General features: G+C 37.9%; 2 protein-coding genes across 3 annotated transcripts in view; one reads left to right on the top strand and one right to left on the bottom strand.

Annotated features, from left to right (window-relative positions):
* qin overlaps nt 1-21,106 on the bottom strand; it is a 150,580-nt gene that overhangs the window by 89,156 nt on the left and 40,318 nt on the right. The gene's annotated exons all lie outside the window — the stretch shown is intronic.
* LOC122419563 (uncharacterized) overlaps nt 7,492-21,106 on the top strand; it is a 49,786-nt gene continuing 36,171 nt past the window's right edge. Inside the window, exon 1 of the mRNA XM_043434240.1 lies at nt 7,492-7,719. Within this exon, the coding sequence (XP_043290175.1) occupies nt 7,686-7,719 (34 nt within the window). The 5' untranslated portion in view covers nt 7,492-7,685. The remainder of the gene's footprint in view (nt 7,720-21,106) is intronic.

Raw genomic sequence — 21,106 nt, 5'->3', positions numbered from 1 at the left:
AGGGAGTCCGGGCGAGCAGAAGTCTGGCAAAATCGAATCGGGCTGTAATTACGAAACGTCGAGGGCTCGCGAATAGAAAATGGACGGAGGAAAAGGCAGGCGTGGAAGAAGCGTGTTGAAGGGATTGCAAAGGGAAGGGAATCAACTGGAGAAGAAGGTGACGACGACACAGATCGGACGATGTTGTAGTCGTGCGACGTAATTACGTCTTTTCACTCGCTCCAGTTTTGTCGATTTGTCTTGTCGTGCGACGATGCTCCCGTTTCAAACGAACAACTCAAGCGACTGTGTTGATGACTCGCTTCAGGATACTTCATGGCGAAAAAAAGAGGAAAAGAGAACGGACGAAGGGAAACTACTTTGACCGTAATAAACTATCGTTTGGATTACAAAGTTTGGATCTGAACAATCGACCAAGTTCGATTTTCACGCCTGTCACGACCAAAAAAGCGCAATAATTCCATTCGAGTCATCATGAAAGTTTTCAATTAAATCGAGCATTGTGAAGATTTTCCACTCGCATACTTTCCCAGCCGATAATAAGACTTAATCATAATTTCAGTGTTTCGAAAATCTCCAACTTTCTTCAAGATCATACGAAAACATCGTTTTTGTCGTTTATTGAATAACCGTACTGAAAAAGTTTCATTTAGCGATGATCACACGATTCAATACCATTTTTCCGAACACAGATAGACAATAAAAAAGGCATTTTTTCTCGAAAAATGAGAAAAGAAAACCACCTGCGATACCTCCGAAAGCGCTCCCATTGCTAGGATAGCGATATTAAAAAATCACGTTTTTTTCGACTGAATTTCGGTCTCGCTGTTATTCTCGGATTCGTAAACATTCTTCACGAAGATTTAAAAATCATGCCAACCAGTGAAAGATTTATTTTTACGTGAGAATTAAACTCATCAATTTTGCTTCAATGGATCCTTCTTATTCTGCGAAACAATATCTTCCATACGATTATTCCTAAACCATCTTGTAACATAATAAAACATTAAAATTAGCACAATTTTGGTGCTGTCCGTTTTTTTTTTTTAGAGTTCCTGCTCAATCGCAGGGTACTAAGCAAGATTTTGGTGTAGAAAAAGTGGTGTCTGGGAACGTTCACATTCAACAAGCTTAATGAGTGGACGCGATCCATGCACTTACATCCACTACCGACTTCGGAAAATTTATTGACCAGAAAACCTGAAATTATGAACAAGAATTACAAGCAAATAAACAGATTTATGGCTTAAATTACATCAAGCAATAAATCTAATGGCGATTGCGTTCATCTCAGAATGGGTGTGCGAACGCATCGCGCATGAAACCACATGAGCAAATTCTTCCGTAATTTTTCCGTTGTTTATGGCTCATCAAGAATGTCAACGGTCGAGTCAAAAGTATTAATTCGTGTCTTCAATGAAAGGGATAATGTCGCACCTTGACTCTTGGCAAATGGCTGTTGAATGGCGGTTATCAAGTCTGTGAAGCGAGATCTTGAAACAGGATTCTTCGAACCATATTATGCAGCATTATCGAGTGCAATTGCTTCGGTTCTGACAACGAACGGATCTGGTAGAAGAGTCTCTACCAGGCCCTTTCACTTTTCCTGAATACACCGCTGCGATACTCGACACCGCGAAATCTAACGCTAGAATGTGCGGATCGTGTCGATGCACGGATCCATACACATGTGGACTTCTGCCGCAACAAGAGCGCATGGATATAGTGACGGCTCGGGAGTTCATAAGAAGAAAAAAAGAAGAGCACACGAGCATCGAATAAATGTATCGCTCTCGCATGCTCCACCAAAGTAAAAGGTACCAGAATCTTGCAATCGGACTTTCATTTACTCCGGATAACTCGAGTTTTATCGTCGGCTCTGCTATTCTATACATTTGACATTGATTGATGGATTTATCGTGGATTTTCATCTTAAAATCCTTGCAGACATCAATATAGTAGGCAAAGAAACAGCCGAGCAGATTATTACATAATTAGAGGAGTAAAAAAACTTCCGAAACGCTTCCTGCAGTCGGCACTTATACAAACACAAATTTCCTGCACTCAAAAAAGTATTGAATCAAGAATTCATTTCCTTTCTTGAAAAAAGGACATTTCGATATATCGAAATGTGAAGCCTCTATTCGTTGCCATAGTTTTGTTTATTCGTTGCTATGGTCGAGTTGTTAAAACAATTTCGATTTCGAAAATTCCAAGTGAGGTTAGTCGACTGATCCACACTCTTAAGAGGATGGATCAGCCGGTATATCGCAACCGTGAGTGCGAGAGAGAGATAGCTGCAAATTTCGAAATCGAAATTCTTTGACACAGTTTGACCGATTAAAAAAAGGCTCTGTCAGTCGATTTTTGCCATCGTCCTGCGTAGGCTGACAGAGCCTTTTTTTAATCAGTCAAACTGTGTCAAAGAATTTCGATTTCGAAAATTTCAAGTGAGGTTAGTCGACTGATCCATGCTCTTAAATGTGAAAATTAAAGCGGGCGCGTAGCACCCGCGTTGTTGCTAGTCTATTAAAAACTCAAAATGATTGTAGACCACGGAAGAGTGTTCAAAACTACGGCACTTTTCGGCACAAGTAAATTTGGAAGTAAAACTTTCATTTTTATTTCTACGATAAAATGATGCAGAATTGAACATCATTTTGTTACGTGACCCTGCGAATACCGATAATTGCTTGAGTTTACCAAGATTTTCTTCGGAATATTAGAAGCAATGCACGGTTAATCATTCCGAAAATTAATTATTTCCCTAGAAAGGTGACTTGTTAAGGAAGGTGCAGCGTAGGTCGCGTAGGCGGACATAAATTTCTCCGTAAACGTAGTTAATGTACGCACCAACAGTTTCGAGAGTATTGTTTTACAACTTCGCTGGGCTGCTAGCGGTGTCAGAACAAAAGTTATGTAACGCTTCAGCTCCAAGAATTTATGCGCGATTTTTGCCTTCGTGCGTTGTAATCGACCTCACGCTTCGACGAGGACTTGTTGTTCACTTATTAAGAGTTTCCTGACGTGCGTTCGCAAGGATCAACGTCATAGCGTATCGAATGATGAACCTGATATCGGTCAGAGACCGTGATCGTTTTATTAGAAGGAAACACGAAAAAAATCGAACAAAAAACTTCAAGACGAAGAGACAAACATGAAATTGTATGCTCTGCATGGAATCAAAATGTATAAAAATTGCACACGCAATAGAGTAAGTGAGTATAAATTCACATGAAATTCTGCGGCAGTCTCGAGACCTCGGCGTAATAAGGATAATTAATTTGCTCGGTAAGCGAATCCAGTCGTGAAGAAATTTCAGTGTACTGTAAAAATAATGATATGTAGACATCGAGCGGTATACCGAGAACGAGCGTACATAATTTATAATCGGCCAGCTCAAATCACTGCTTTTTTCTTCATAAAAAGTTGGCGCAGACGTTACTTGTATAACTGTGAAATCAAATCTGAATATCACAATTAGTTCAAAGATTGATTGTTCGTAGAACGATAGAATTGAAGAGTCTCGTATGCTAATCCAGTTTTTCTGAAGAGCCAAATCAATTTTCAAGTGCGTATTCAGGATTATATCTCACGAAATAACCAACAAATTCGCTTCTTTCCAATGCATTTTGAAGTTGAAGCGCGACCCTGTTGACACTGGAAAAGTCTCGAGAGAATTCAATCAACTCGAATCTGTAGTTCGTGTTTCATCTTCTGGAAGTTCGAATTTCGATATTTATCTCTCAAGAAAAAATCTTTCTTGAGAATAAAAAATGAAGAAGCTGGTCAAGATAAGGTTTTATCCATACACCTTCACCGAGTTTTTTATAAAAATTGAACGAATATTAAATTGAAGTACAAATAATATTCATCAGCTTTGTAATATTGATCGAAGCATATTCAATTATGATATTCAATCATATTTTCATGGGTGGACTATTCTGAATGGATACAAAAATACACGTGCGTCTTTCAAATGGCATTACAAATTTGAATTAACAGCAACTTTCTAGCGGAAATTAATAAACGATCCTACATTAGTAGATATGAATACAACGTTTTTCTGGGTATTGTAAAACTCCTTTCTATATGTAACATCCTGAATATTCGGTTAATTGAAGTTTGTACAAAAGGTTTCTTTCACTTCTGGTTCATCAGTGAGAGCCACTAGAAAAATGATGCCCTTAGCAACAGCCCAATGGCAAGAAGTTTGATTGTCAGGATTCGAAGTAACTTAGGTATAGTCGAAGAACCGCATCTTTGACTCGCTGGTCCAACGGATTATTTCTAATCCACTCATATCATTGAAAAAAAGACAGGAATTCCAAAGCCAGAACGTCCTCAATGAAAATCCCCACTGGGAATCATGAGCTCACTTAAAACAAGGATTCAGTGGAACGACAAAGCGAATATTTCGAAGTACAAGTCACGAAGGTCTTTCTCCTTATCACGTGTGCGTAGTTGGGACTATCACATACTTGCGTAACCTATCAGGAGGAGAATGTGTTCTGTTTGTGTTACACGAACATGCGATATAGAAAACTTTATGTGCAGTGTAATTACCCGGAAGTAGGAGAATATACGTGGGTAGGCGAACGGATCAGAGAGCTCTGCTGCACCAGGTGGATTTCTTTAGATGGGACCAGCACAATCGTAGCTAAGAATTATTTTGTATGAATTGAAGAGAACGCGTTTCGCCAAGGTTCGTTCTTCGCTCTCTCGCGTTGCTTTTCTGAGTATAGAAGGTGGTTGAGATGATATGCGCTCCATATTACGTAACACCTCTTACCACCCTCGTTATGAAAGGAAAACACTTTTTCCATTTTTTCTGTCTCGCAACACCAAACACAAGATAGGAATCCCGAACGTTCGAATAACAGGGAAGAAAAAGTAGCAAGTTAGTTCCTTACATAGGAGCGTTTCCGTCACGAAACTCAAATAGAGCATATAAACTCTGAGACAGAAAATTTTGATATTTCGAACTGATATTGCTTCCCTCGTAAGATTTCGTTTTCAAGATATTTGCTTTCGGAATTACCACTTTTAAGAGACTCGTTACACAAGCGTAATTATATAATAAATCAGATTTCTGTTGATATAAAAATAAAAATTAAAAAAAGAAAAAACGGCAACAGAAGCCAGTGAAAATTATGTAGCACGATTGATACGGAAAAAAATTTTCACTTCTCACCCTTTTCGTCCCTGCCAGTGACGTGAAAAAGTACAGTTAGGAAGACCCTGGAAGGACAAGTTCCTCTAAAAATTTAGATCGAGAGCCCTCTTTTTAAATGAAAGATAAAAAAGAAACGCCGATGGAATAATAAATGGACATTCAACTGCTTAATTATGTGAGCAAAATTCCTGTCTGAATCCAATTTAGATCCAAAGAGAGACTCATTCACAATGAAACTAAACTTCAATGTGGAGAGAAAAAAGGACGTGACCTTCGCTCATTATTTATCTGCGATTTTAGTCTCGACAGTTTATCATATTTTCGTTTAATTTAAAAATACTCATTTTTTCATGTACAAAAATGCATATTCATAGTATTTGCATTCCTGTTGAGTGAAAAATCCCACAAACTGGACGACCTCGAACTAATTGTATCTGATGAGGTTGAGAGTGTTGAATATTCTGATAAACAGTGGGCAAGTTGTTCAGAATGAGAATAAGATGGCGATACATTAGTCAACATGGAACGCCGCACCGACCAACCTGTAGGCTGATACGGTCCGTTTGTTTCCCTCGCTCACGGTTTGCTTGCCTTATTTGCGGTAACTGGCGAGAGTGACGTCCCCAATTATAACAGGCGGCCTACTCTTTCCGAAAATGATGCCAAGCTCCGCTTGATCAATCGATGCACGCAGAACCTACGAGGGGACTCGTATCTGCGATGTTGCGTCGTTCGGATGCTATGAAAGACTTTGATTTTTTTTCATCTTGCATACCTTTTTTTCTATTTACTTTACTCCGTAACAGAAACTCACGCAATAAAGCCATGAAAGAAAACACCGGGCAATATCTCAGTCTTCATGGAACATGATTTTTTCATGTTCATGATTTTTTAAGAGAAAACTAAGGTTTTACTCTTAAAAGTTTGTCGTCATGATTGGGATCCTCGTTTTCAAGATTTCTGAATATCATGCTCCCGTTACATTGTTCCTATGCTAATAAAGTTGAAAATCTATCACGACTTGTCATTACAGAATGGTACTTTTACATACACGAAAGAGTAGTACTTTCAGTGATGTTTTTCTAAACTACGAATCAGATTTAATGGTATCACAAGGCCACAATCTGCTGTAGAGTTTTTCTACGAGTTGTACGCACTCTTATTGTTTTTTACTTGACTTTATTATTGTAGCTTAATCTTTATAATTTGAAAAAGAAAAAAGCACATCAGCCTTCGAAAATCGCAGTAAATCCACAGCTCAGTCACACATGCATGAAAAAATGAAACTCCAAAAATGTCATTGCTCGAGAAATGAAAGAGAACACAGAGAAGCCCCACCAGAACTCAAGGAAGTAACAAAACAATAAAATACAAGAAAACAGCATCGAAAATAAATTCAACCATCTGCACTAAATCAATGAAAAAAATCATTCATACATCAAACGGTTAAGAAACAAATATGCAATCCATCGAATGAACAAAAAGTCTTGAAAGTAACCGGAAAGCTACATCGCAGGCACTCAAGTTTAGTTTGAAGTACGGTATGTTAATTTTGGTGTAACTAGAGCTAATCGCAAGAGCATTCGAGTTTGGAATTTGGTCATTAACATTGATTTATCTACCGCAAATGGATGCATACAAATGAAGGGGGGTTTCGTGTGTTTGCTCATGGAATCTCTCGTTAGAAGCCCGATTGGTCAAAGTGGCCCGAATATCAGGGAAGCACTGTGTTCATGCGATGAGCATTATTGTAAGCCAGTAAACGTAGAATGTATTGGGCTGTAGTTTTGACACATGATCATTGAGTCTGTTGATTCTTGGGATTGTGGCCCTACGACAGCAGCAAAAAAATTAAGGTCAAAAATCGAGGTATGTGAAAGGGAGCCAGGTCATAGGGACATCGAGGACACGGATTTAGGACATGGTCCCAGGACCCGAGGTCACCAGGCTCCGGAAATTCAAGTTCCGGCTGAACGTATTTTCGATTTCTGTGCCGTTTAAATACCACTAAACGTGATAAATGATTGCTGCTGCAAAAATATATTTGTTTGAGAAGAGAACGAGTTTCGCACTATAATAAGGTTATTTCGAGTGAAAACGAAAAATTAACATCCGGAGAAGTGATAGTAGAGCGGGGAAAGACTGTGCGCAGTGGAAGTGGGCCCGTCGGAACCGCGAACGTCCTTTCGTCTTCCCCTTCCATGGGTCTTGACGCAACACACTCGAGCGAGAGGTATCTCACGGTAAGGAGTATACTGGTCGGTGGAGTTTCACAAGTTGTTTCATGGGATAGCATAAGCAAAGGTGATTGCCACTCGTTCGGTGTGGTGACTGGTCCGCTCTCGATAAATTCTACAGTATTAATTGTTTCATAGATTACACGGTGAATCGCGGGTGGCCACCGTTTGTTCTGGTGTGTTGAAAAAAGGTGTTTGTGTGAAGGGTTGACAATCAACAAATTGGAAGACAGACGATAGAGAAGAATTGAGCCAGAAGATACGTGTTCGCCATGTCGAGGAAGGTTTTGCTGCTTGCGACTTCCGGTGAGTCAAGTTTTTCAACTTGGTATATTTAACCAGTGCAGAGAAAAGAAAAGGAAATAAAAGTAAAAAAAAAGAGGAACATGAATGCGAAGAGAAAAAAAGAAACAAAAAAATACGCATGCAGCCACTCGACACCGACTAAACTGAGGTATACTCGTAAGAGCTACGTAGTACCCTCGTGGTACACTACCACCGTGAGTTTCAGTTGGTACAGAGTATTTGGCCAGAGGCAAACACACTTGGTCCAATCTTGTAAATAGCTGGGTGCTTTAGAGGCCAAGCACGAAGCCTGAGGACGCAATGACATACTCTCAGCGACGCAGGCGCGCTGCTCTCCCTTTTTTCAACATACACAATCCGCCGGCGTATCCGACAAAATGTTTGCACGAGCGATTATGAATTTAAACCGTATCGATCGAGCGGTGATACGTCAAGTAGAGCTGAATAATGTGTCCGAAGAACTCCCGAGATTTGTGCTCTCCATGAAATACTATATGGAATGACCAGCAGCGTGCTCTTATTCCGCGACTGCATTATAACCCAGCATCAAACCCAACCTAGGCTTCCACGCTATAGCAGCGACGATAGCTCCGAGCTCCACAACTGAGCACGAACTCGACTATTGGAGTAGCACGTAGTACCACTACAGCATATAATCCGGCTGTACGATCGACAATAATCCCCCTCGCTGTACAATCATTTTCCCAACAATTGTGAAATGTCGATAATATTTGGAGCTACGCTGAATTTCCTCTACTGGACGCTTATAAGTAGTCTTGTATTAATCGAGTATTGGGTGTTATGATAACCTATACATCCACGTTCGACGTTACTTTGTTCGAAAAAGAGCATTCTATGTAGGTTCACTCAAGGGCCAATTAATCCGAAATACCGAGTAGCTACATTGTCAAGGGTAAGAGATTATCCTTGTTAAATATTCAATATAGTGTCATCAAGTTTGTTAGAAATAATTGATACTTGAGAAAGCGCTCGATTATCGAAGCTCGATGACAAAGTAGAATTTTTCAACATCTCAATATCGTTATAGTCGAGATTCATCTTTCGATGCAGGCACTAACTTCATTCGAGGTATAAATCGTGACGGTATTCAGGGATCTGGTGATATCTGGTAGATCTACTTAAGAATATGAATCAGTCACCTAACCTCACTTGGAATTTTTGAAATCTAAATTCTTTGACACAGTTTGACCGATTAAAAAAAGGCTTTGTCAGCCCATGCAGAGCGCTGACAAAAATGAGTCGATATTTTTCGGCTATCTCAAAAAAATTTCAGCTATCTCTCTCGCACTCACGGCTACAATATACCGACCGATCTATGCGCTTAAAGAAGGAAGGCAACTACCCACCTACTCATAAAAAAATTTGACCCAAGTAGTACTTAATTTGGCAACGTCGCTTTCGGTTGATATGTGTGCGCGTGTATATGCGCGTTCAAAGCATTGCATATGCCGTCGACAGCTCATCAGCTGTGTCAGTGAATTTTCGTTTAATTTAATCGCGAGTTCGTTATACCAAAAAAGATTTCAAGTGTATATGTATCTCAATTATTTGAAAAGTAATTGAGACTATGTTAATATGACGAATATTATTTGAGTTAAAAAATATTCTACGTATGTAAGATAGTACGAATGAAAAATAAAATAATTTTTGAATAGGTAATTTATTTATTTATTCTATTGATATTAAATATAATATTTCATGTAAGCAAATAACACAAAATTATAAAAATATGTAGCAGTAAACCGGCATGAATTTTTACATACGTTGAAATTTAAAAATGCGCGCTCATAACAACCTCGAGTATGCGACGTTGCAACACTTCGAACAATGGTCCGAAAATTTGCTATGAGTACTTTTTATTGTTCTTATTATTCCTGTCATAAGTGACCTTTCAATATTTTTAAGCCAGATAAATAATTTCAAGTATTTCATCTCTATGCTATTTAAATTTTGTCTTGATCTATCCATCAATTATTGAGATATGAGAAATAATGTAGCGCTAACTTCGTGATTTCTCATAAGAAGCTATGTTGAACCTTAAAAATTTGTATGAGTTTCTTTTATATTATAATCGAACATTCTGCCAAGTTTGGTATTTGTCTGTCCACCAATTCTATTTCCTGCGTTACTTCCTTAAGAGATTTGTTCTTCGTTGGGATCGATCTACTCGATGAGCTGAATTTTTTAAATAATGTTATCGGGAACGTGTTAAATACGGTTAATTTCGACAGCGCTTGATCCATGAGCTTGTCGGTTTATCTGGTATTCGGATCAAAATTTTTTTCACGAATAAAAGAGACCAGGACGAAACGGGGTAGTTAAAAAATTGTGACTATATTGTTTTTTTTAATCATTCTCTGGTATATTAGTATATTCTTTGGAAAAAGGATAAAAAAGGAAGACAAAGAGGAAATTTATAAAAAAAAAAACAATAATTAGAAAAAGGAGCAATTTAGAAGGAATTCTAATTTTTGCAACGGTTTTTTAAAAAGAGCAGTCAAGGGGGATTTTTTCTTCCGAAAATTGCAGAAATTTCAGTACGTTTCTTAGTATTTTTTAGTTTTTTTAAGAGTAAAAAAATAGATGAAGTTTCTCAAACTTTTGAAAATGATAATATATCCTTAAATACCCCATTTTTCTCCGGTCTCTCCTATTTTGTCTCAACAAGTTTGTATTTGATATGAATGAGTACAAAACTAAGTGCTGTCATTTGAAAGAGTTTATTCGCCATTTTTTGTAAATGTGAATTTTGGGAAAACGCCATTCTCTTGATAATCATATCTACTACAAGTTCAAAAAACTTGGTCTGTTTTTCCCGGATATTTTCGAAATTCCATAAAGACTTTGGGTATTGATCAACCCCAATTTATTTTTATAGTTTCTCTATTTAAGCAGTGAGGATAGTGGACCCTCCATGGAGCTGACGATACAGGAACAGTGAACTTTGCATCACCGGGAGAATGGCCACAGGGTTTCCTCGCTGGTGGTTCTTTCTTGGTAGTATGGGAAACACCACGGGGAAATCAAGCGTGACTGGGGCTTTTATATTTGCATAAAATGATGGGACAGACCTCGTCACGTTTCGTCGACGGTCTCTTTGCTTGCACCGCATCCTCTGCTGGTTTGCTGAAGCCTGACTAGATCGCACAGACCTTGGGTGTGCATTTTTTTGCTCTCTCGTCTTCACGCCTCGTTATTATTTTTTGATTTCTCATTATTATGATTTTGTTGTGTGTGCATACATCGCTGTGTTTCCCCATTGAAATAGTCTCATCGCTGTTCTCCCACTGTTCCAAGAACAAAGACAATCGTTCATGGAGAATGCCTCGTGTCTTAATAGAAATATGCATTTTTTTCTTGCTCATGTTAATATAGAGAACGACATCATTTACTACCTTAATCTTACACCGATTTATCACATAAATGAATCATTTGAAAAATAGGCCGTTTAAAAGTTAAAATAGCAGTAATTTTTGTTAAAATCATTTATAAATAAAAATGCAAGTTTCATTTGATTTTTGTCATATCGACTATTTGGAACTGTAATTCATGAGCGTCAACCTACATTGAGAAAAAAAGTCGTTGTAACAACTAAATGTCTCCAGTTGATATTTTTGTTGCTTGATCTAACTAATATCTGCTTGCGATAAATAAAGAATAGTTAATTTATCCGAATAACTAAATTTTTGTTCATGTGAATTAACTAAACGAGTGAAACTAAATCTTTTGTTCAAGGAACCCGAAAAATTTGTTTATTTCTACGTGATTCACATACACTTTTAGGATATATTTAATTAAACATCAAGTATCTAAACGGTTTTGTTGGGAACGATAAATATTTTGTAAAATGAATCATACGTCAACTCGATATAACCCAAAATTTGTTGAAATGTATTATTATATTAGCCAACATGATTGGTGGAAAATAACAAATAATTTTGACGTTCGGATTTTTTCTTCGTGCAGCTTAACTAAATCTTATTTATGACGAACCAAATCAATTGTCTACACAAATATCTACCTCGAAAGAAAGTTCAGTATATTTTATGTGTAATTTAGTTAAACGGATTTGCTTATTTCTTAATGAACCAACTAAAAAATTTCTGCCTGATGAAATAGATGGTTTTCTTCATCTCAATTGTTGGTAAGAAAAACTTTGTTTTGTATGTATTTCCAGTTTTCGGATGCATTAACCCTTTGAAGCATAGTGGGATTGTGGAATCCCACATTTCCACGTTTCCACAATTCTACCGTGCATTAAAGGGTTAACTATATGCGTTATTGATAATTAAATAGATGAATAGTCTACAGAAGCGTATCGCATAAATGAATTATCTCTTGCTTTAAAAATATAAATTAGTTAAAAATTCTCTTCTTGTTTCGTGACCACGAAACAAAATTCTTGTTGAAACAAATAGTTACTTTTGTTACTTGAATTTATTGATAATACTTTGTAACGATATAAAGCGTATCAGTCCTTAGAACGGAAAGAGAGGGAGAGAAAGAGAGAGAAAGGGAAACCCGAAAATTGAGGCAGAAGACACAATTCGTTAGACCATCGGAAAGAAAAGAGCTCTGGTTCGATCTCTTATTTTGAAGACCTGGAATCGAAGTCGTTGGACACACCCGAAAAAATCTACATCGAGGCACTTCTTCGAAGATCGACGTGACGACGAAGATCCGTCAAGGAGCAGTCGCCTAAAAAGGGAGATCATCTGGATGTATCCAGCCTTCCCACAATATATAATCACAGGAACTGGTGGAAACGACGACTACAGCACCGATCAATCGAGAAAGAATTTTCTTACACAACCGTTTATCTCTCTCTCTTTCGAAGTCGAATCACATCGTAATATTTCCGAAACGATCATTGAAAAAATTTAAGAATAAGGAGAAGATCGCTACTTTGTGACTAGCAGTGATAAATTTATAATATTTGTAACAAACCAATGTTTTCTTATGGTTTCATTTCATTGTGTGGAGAATAAAATAGAGTAATTCGTTACAACTTTGAGAAGTGTTTACATCTACATCATTTTCAAGTCCGGAAATTAAGCACGCTGAATAATTAAACAGATAATTAGTCTATATGAATTTTCTAGCATGGATAAAAGTTCCATTCATTTGATAATAATTACTACACTGTAACGGCATAACCTAGTACGAATTCTAGTGTGGCAGAAATCAGCCAGAGGGCTACGGATGGGGCGCTTTCGCTCCAGCGAAGGAGCACCACCCGTACGCCTATAAGACTTCCAATCTTTCCATTCTCGTCCTCATTGTTTTCACCAAAGTTGTACAAGACTAAAGTAATAATGGAGCATAAACCTTCGATTTTGTAAGGTCTCATGTCAAATGTCAAGGCATTGCACTCCGCCCGTTTGACATGTTTGCAAATCGTTTGTTGTACAATGAACCTTTAGACGGCCGAGATTTCAGAGTCGAAATCACCCTTGAAAAGTGCCCCGAAGTATGCTATTATCACGTATCAACTAATTACAAAGCTCATATTACAGGGCGACCGATATATTGGGTTTTCGGTCCTTTAGAGGTTAAAGAAATGTATGTTAAAACTACAAAACTTTTGATGCGACAGTCCCGATTTGTCCTTGAAAATGCATGACTAGTTCGATTAACGGTACGTTCAGACTGGATGCCAGGATCCTTTTTTATAGTAAATATATATTTTGTCACTTTCATTTTATTTTTAGGTAAGGACTGTATATTTTCGGTTGACAGACACAACCTCAGTCAATGATAATTTCTGTTACGAGTATATACGTAGTAGTTTGCTGTAAATAACTGAAATTTTATTCTTCAGAGCATGAAATTTCTTATTTATACCCTCAATTTTTGTTCGAATTGTAAATCATTTTGTTGATTCAGCTGACGGTTTTCTTACTTACCACAAGACAGTCTACGGAGATTCAATATACAATTATTTCCGTAGCAACATAATATGACGTTAGAGTAACCCAAATATCGTCACATAACTCTCAATTTTGTTAATTCAAATCGCAATCTATTTGAATCATTATCTACATATTTTGCAAAATTTAATAAATATTTTGTCATGCGTATGGGACTAAATATTTAAGTTAAATTGACCATTTTTCAAGTGTTTCAACCAAATTTTTTTCACAATGTACAAACTTTATATACTTGCACTATTTTCAGTTTTTTTTTTTATCCCAATAAGTCCTTTATCGATTTGAATGAATGAATAGTGCGATAAAAAGCCTCAGTCGGGTCGATTGGAAGATAATTGACAGAATTAAGCACCATAAAATTGAGAATTGAGTAATTTAATTAAAGGCATATTAGACAAAAATGTCTACAGTTCTCCGATGACACGAACTGCTGAAAAAAATAATATGTGAGAAAATGAAATGGCGCTGGTCTTTATCTTTCAATACTTCGCGTCGAAAAGCCGCTGTCACGTTCCCTAATGGAATCAGTTGGTGCTAATTGCCACTTTATTTTTATTATGTACGATAGTTTGTTAAGCTCTTGAATAAGAACAATCACGTTATTATGAATAATTGACAGTAATTTATTAATTGAATGAAAAGTGACGAAAGTAACTGGTAAGAAGGAGTTATTCGGGGCGAAATCCAAACCGATGAACGTCGTTGAACTTCCTTCAGCTTTGTTGAGGGGTTGACCGTGCATTCGATTGAAAAGTATCTGACCTAATTAGTGTAGGACGCTGCCTGCCACCCATTAATTAAACTGTGTTAATTCGATTAAGATTTCGTGTGCACGACGATACGTTTAAAAAAATCAGATGATTCTACATCGGGTTAAAATTTTCAACGGATTTGAAATGTTGCTCGAAGCAAGAGAGTTTCACACACGTGTCTGCACTCACAGTCTGAGCAGCATCAGTTGATTTGCTATTTTGAAAAATTTATCTCGCATTCGTAATTCGTGGATGGGGGATTGCGGTGCTGGTGAATCGCTATCCGAAGGGAATACCGTGGCAGATTTCAGCTTCTATTGTACGCTTTGATTACACAATTGGCCGGAAGAACGACCCGAGGCTGTGTAATTTGAGCGTTGAAGCGCTAGATTCACTGAAAAAATCCAAACCCATGTGTGTTTTATACTCTCTATCTATCATTTTTTTCACGCCTCGTGTGACGTGTGTACAGCGAAGTGGCGACAAAACCCGGGGAACAGCTGCTAATCGTGTTTTTGCTTCGGTCGAGTAGTATATATGTGACACGGAGATAGTTCACGTGTCGGGAATACCTGTGACAAGTTTACCACCCCCTCCCCTCCTGCCGCCCCTCTTTACATGTAGCAACCACACAAACGAGATTACTCGGGAGTGAAGAGTGTGGGGGGAGAGGGAAAGGTTGTTTTATAGCAGCGTTCGCCATACGCTGCTTGTACTTTTAAAAACGACGAACAAGCCATAGGAGCAGGAGGTTTAGACCAGGAGGGATGGACTGGCAACGTGCATATATAAGCTCTGTCGTATTTACGATAAACGAATGTCTGTACAAAGAAGAGAGACTAAGGATGCGAGAGAGAAGAGACAGAGAGAGAGAGAGAGAGAGAGGGCGGTGCGGGGGCGAGGGAGAGGAGCGCAAAATAGTACAGAATAAATGGGAAGAAGAGGAAGAAAGAGGCCGCCGGCTAATACACAACCACCGACTGTGATCTCTTTTTTTGTTTCTTTTTTTTTATGTATCGAGTTGCCTGTGTTACCATCGCGTTCATGACCAGCAACACCGATCCTTTTCTTTCTCATCATCCGTATCACCCCTCACGTTCCTTTAACCCCCGAACCAAGCGCGGCCATTCTCAGTGCATACGGCAGTGTCCGTCCGTCCATACGTCCGTTCGTCAATACCATGCCACGGGGCGCGCTCGCTCTCACTACCCCTCCGCACATTTGCCTTCTTTTTTATATGCCCCTATTACCTCTTGCTCGGCGTTCGCCGCTCGCTCACTCGCCTGCCTGCTTGCTTGCTTGCTTGCTATATCAAACAGTATGCGCATATACAACGCACCTTATCACCATAAAAATTTATGTGCCTTCGCCGCATCGGACGAGTAAATTGTATTATCACAAGCGCGCACCGAGCCCCGAAGCCTGTACGTGTGCACGTTTCACCGTTTTGAGACCCCTCCTCGTTTCACAGACTGTATACGATATCCTTGTTGAAATTTCCTTTGGCAAAACGCGCTTGTTGAAACCACCGCGTTGTATTCTACCAACCGAGTCCGACGGTGGTTTTTTTTTTCACTTTTTTTTTTTCATTTTTTCTTCGTTTCTTTTTGCTTTTTCACTTTCCTGTGAACGCACTTTTTTTAACGATCCCGCACCACTTGTTTTTAAATATTTCCTAGTTGTTTTTTCCGCTTTTTTTTCAACATTTTTTCATATTTTTACCTGAGGGCTGACGAGAATTATTGTTCAGAATATATACGATGGCTCCACCCATCAGTTTCAACTATCAACGTTGTTGCCAGAGTGGGCTTGGGGGAAAGAAGTTAAACGCTAAAAACCATCCTCCCGGTTATACTTTAATTGTTGATGAAAATGGAAATTGTTGCAAGTCGGATAAAAATATCGGTTTTTTTCTCATTTTCGAGGGAAATTAAAGTAAAAACAAAGATAACACGAAATTCGCGTGAAATTGTATTGCTCGAGTATATTTTCGATTGTACAATATTTTCCTCGCTATAAAACACGCGTCGAACGCCCGAGGAAGTATTCAACACCGTGACTCTTCATTATGTAAATTATTCAAACTTACTCCATCGTGAAATATTCAAAGCTGGAAAATGTAATATTGTCAAGCGCGCGCCATTATTTTTGACACAGCTTAGCATCTCAACGTTAATTGAAAACAAAACGTGGCGCTAATTCGACAACGTCGTCGTCTCGTTGTATGACAAATCGAGAGGAATTCAAGGAAATTCGTTACGACTGCGACGACGAACCGGAGTTGAGGAAATAATGTTTGAAATCGAAAATATTGTCTCAGTTCCGAGTCAAAAGAAGCATCTTGCGGAACGCCGCTCATTCTCGATTCACTAAAAAATTCAAGAGAATTCCGAATACCTGCAACATTTCCAAAGGGGCAGATAATGGACTCGGGCTTTCATATTTCATGAGTTTTTTCATCACCGGCCATCCAGTGATAATGACAGACACACGTACGCACTGTGAGAAAATCGTCGTGTAAGCTGACACGGTCTGAGTGGTGAAAAAAAGCGGTCTCAATTAGTCGCCAAAATAATAAAAATCAACAATTTTCTCGATAAATTGGTAAAACTTACGGCGTGAAATCGCACGTGGTTCTCGTCTATTTCTCTTCACGTGTATCTTCACGATACACCATCTCATCGTAGCTTTACCAACTTTGGAAGTTGAGGCTTACACCGAATCTTCGTTACAGACGCTTTTGAGATGCTAATTTTCCACAACTTTATGGTTATTGCTTCATGTTCAGCGTTTGACGCTCGGTCAAAAAGACACTTATCAAGTGACTTTGGAAAGCACTGAGAGCAGCGTTCTCATTATTTTCTCACTCGAGAAAACGGAAAGCTAAGAATTTTATAAATTTGAGTTGCCTCCGAAGAATCCAACTGAAAATGACGTTGACGCATGTTTTTTTTTTCCTACAGTGTGTAATGTGCTGCGCCAGTGTTTGGATTCGCAGTAGAATTATTGTCGATTACAATAAGTTATACTGAACAGTGACAAAGAATCGTACTCCTATTTGGGGTTTGTAGAGGATTTCAAAGCGGCCATATAAACTTTTGTATTTGGTGAAATTATTCGGATGAATAAAAATTAATGAAATGGAAGACCAATTTAACTCTTGCATGAACAAGATCGTATGCATAAACCATGAAAATCGATAAATAATTACACGAGTGAGTGTTCAAATTGATGTTGAATTTGTTTATAACCGATATGCTCGCACACACATTCCATAATTTAATATACGGCATGAAATACAAGGATGTGTGAAGTGAAATAGAAAAAGGGAGATAGAGAGGGAGGAGAAGAGAACTTGGAGTTAATCAACCAATCGGCGGGAGGAAGCATTGAGCACTGTACAGAAGCGCGAACACTGCAGAGTGCAGGGAGCAGAAGAGCTACAGAATTACTAGTAGATGAAAGGATTCTACGAATGAAGCTGCGGCAAGCATGGAATAGGAGAGGTTCCATGGTGTATTTATGCATTTGATATAATCGGCCCAGACGGACGTTGAGGGGAGAGCCAGCACATTTGGTAAATTCGCACGTGTGATGCATAAAGTGGATTACGCGCACCGCTGATCGTTAATTAGATACAAGCAGTCGATTAGCTTGGTGAGGCACGAGGAGTGTGCTGACATAGAGAGGAGGTCGAGAGAGGCACACTGTGGTAAGATTCAATCGATGCGCTTGCCTGCGCAACAATGCACTCGGATTTCCGAACATTTGGAGAACAATTCGTCGTGTTGACGAGCGATGGCAAGTGATCGACGAGTCTTCGGAGATAAGAAGCAAGGAAAAAGAAATAACGTGTTTAAACCGAGTTTAGAAAGTTCAGACACAGGAATAATACTCACCGTTACGTAAATCATAATAATCGTTCGCGATTTAGACCCACCAAAATTTAGTTGCCAATATCAACTTGGACTCACCTGAAACATATATGAAAACATTGGAATTCAGTTTTCAACATTTCAGTTCATTTTATTCACTTAGTTTAATAATGAAAATTATATTTTTTAAAGATCGACCAGTTTGCCATTGGGAGATGACTTGGACTCCATATTATAACCCACGACTGAGGGTCAAATATCCTTTGAAGTCAGGGGAAGATTCAATACTTTTAGATAGTAATGGAATACTAAACTGAAATAATCAAACGCATTGTCATGTACTTAAGGTAACTCTATCGTTCGGCTCTGTTCATAAGATTTTTTAAAAATATTTGTATGCTGTACTTAAACTTTTAATAAAGGGCTGTGTGTAAAATTTCAGGGTCGGTTGCCGACCTGATTTCAGAGAAATTAATTATTAAAATTGGATGGTTTTCGTGAGAAAACTTGAAAAGGGTATACAAAAACTTTACTTCCGGTTGCTATAAAAGGGTATATTTGCATAGAAATCCACGAAATCCTGGGAAAAAACTGCAATTCGTACTACAAGTGTAGTATTAGATTACTACACTTGTAGTAATCTAATACTCCCAAAAAAAGTTGCACTTATCGGCCTATTTTTTATGAAATATTAAGTTCAATTTGAACTTTCGGCATTGGATTTCTTACGACTCGCTACGATAAAGAGACGTGACAGCAAGGCAGCAGTTGAGTGTAGTCCTAACCTCAATTTGACCGACAAACGGAAAAAAAAATTAAACACTCGCGAGTGGTCGAGTAGAAAAAAACGGAGAACTTTTTTTTCATTTTTATAGTCCAGTGTGAACATTCATTACATATGGAAAATTTTACTTATTAAAAATAATTTTTTTCCATACGACAATAATATTGATTACTACAAATTTCAACTATCAGCAGTGATATAACTATACTGAAGCGATAGAGTTACCTCTAAACGAATGAAATTTTAGCACAAATCTAAAAATCTAAAATTAATCCAAGTTTAAGCTCAGTTCATCCGATGTCGAAACCATACTAAAAAATATGATCTGAGTTTAAGGTTGATGGGTGACGGCTACGTGATTTTTGCAGCAACTATATTTTTCGAAAATTTCAAAAGACGAAACTTGCTTGAAAACAATAATTTGATTATTTTAGAAATATAATTGGTAAAGAACCAACATTTTTATACAATTTTATTATTAAAAAAACGTTTCAAGAGTTCATTTTGACTAGCGTGGTACAGCAGCTGCCGCTGCTGTTGATGTCACGCTGTCACTTTTGTTTACAAATTTTATAGGTTATGAAGTGAGTTTACTGCCCAAAGCAGTATTGCAGTGGAGGAAAATGAAAAAATGAACGATCAAAAAGTTTACCGAGATAAAAATTGTCGTTTTGTAAAAATTTACAAAAAAACGTGACGAAGCTAACGAACGACAAAATATGACCGAAAGGTCGAACTGACGTCACATGCGAACGTATATTGAATGCAGCGTTGTCAAACGTTACTGACCCATTTGTCGTGTAATCCGAATGATTTCTCATCAGATAGTTTTTCATATTTCAGCCGATTTTCAACGGTAAGGTTAAAAAACTAAAATACTCGTGTATTCTTGAATATCCACGAAATACAACGATCGATCTTTTTTTGCGAAATCTTGGATATAACTAACGAAAAAATTCAATAACTTTTCATGTGTGTACGGTTTTCATATGCCGGAGTGATAAGTGTCAGAGAAAAGTCGATATTCAATAATTAATTTGCTGGTAAACTACATGGTAACTAGCGTCTAAATTTTGCAAATCTATCCAGTACGTATTCATTTTTCCCTACCAAAAATATCATCATGTAATCTTGGATAACGAATATTCACCCATCTACCTTAAACGACGTTGGAGAAAACGGCTTAAGTGTGACTATGAGGCATTTCTGCATTCACGATCTAAAATCTCTCGAGACGGAAGTGAATATATGGCAGAAACTTTTTCGTAAACAGTACGTGCAGTAAATTGATAAATATCGTGTTAGTTAATTGATGATTTTCAACAGGCTTTGAACCACCGTACATTTGGCAACGTTCCATTTGATTTTTTTTTTACTCGAGTGTTGTAACGTTTAGAAACAATACCAGTGCATGTTCTCCTAGGCCAACGTAAATTTGAATAATGGTGAAGCCATAAAAAAGATGGGAAGATCGTTACGAAACCATAAGTTCGAGCGCGACGACTAATAATAACGAATGGATTCTCAGTGCAAACTGAGACTCAAATCAAGTTTGGGGAAAAAATGTACAAATTGAAAGTCACGCTAGCTACTTGAGCAAAGTACATTGATTAACGAGTGTTCACAAGAGACTTTTACGTAATTCAATGATTTTAGTAAAGATTAGACTTTATTTTTGCTGCTATTCGAATTGCAATCTTCCATGAGATTATCATTTGATTGGCGAATTTTCATGGAGCTCTGTCGCAACTTTTCTTGAGTTTTAAATTTTTCGAGGAATTTCTGCAGTCTATTGTCTTTTGGAGTACATTTTTTCTCATCGCAGTCGCAATCACAGCGTTCTGATGTCAATGTTATTATTGTCAACTTCCAAATAGTTATTTTACGAAGAAATCGTTTTTCCTGTGATAGCGCAGTTATTCTTCCTCGTCTTAAGAGTATGGATCAGTCGACTAACTACACTTGGAATTTTTGAAATTGAAATTCTCTGACACAGTTTGACCGATTAAAAAAAGGCTCTGTCAA

Source organism: Venturia canescens, chromosome 1 (genome assembly GCF_019457755.1).
Source record: "Venturia canescens isolate UGA chromosome 1, ASM1945775v1, whole genome shotgun sequence".
NCBI classification, from domain to species: Eukaryota; Metazoa; Arthropoda; class Insecta; order Hymenoptera; family Ichneumonidae; genus Venturia; species Venturia canescens.
The sequence above is the reverse complement of the archived record's forward strand: the minus strand, read 5'-3'. Positions and strand labels throughout refer to the sequence as shown.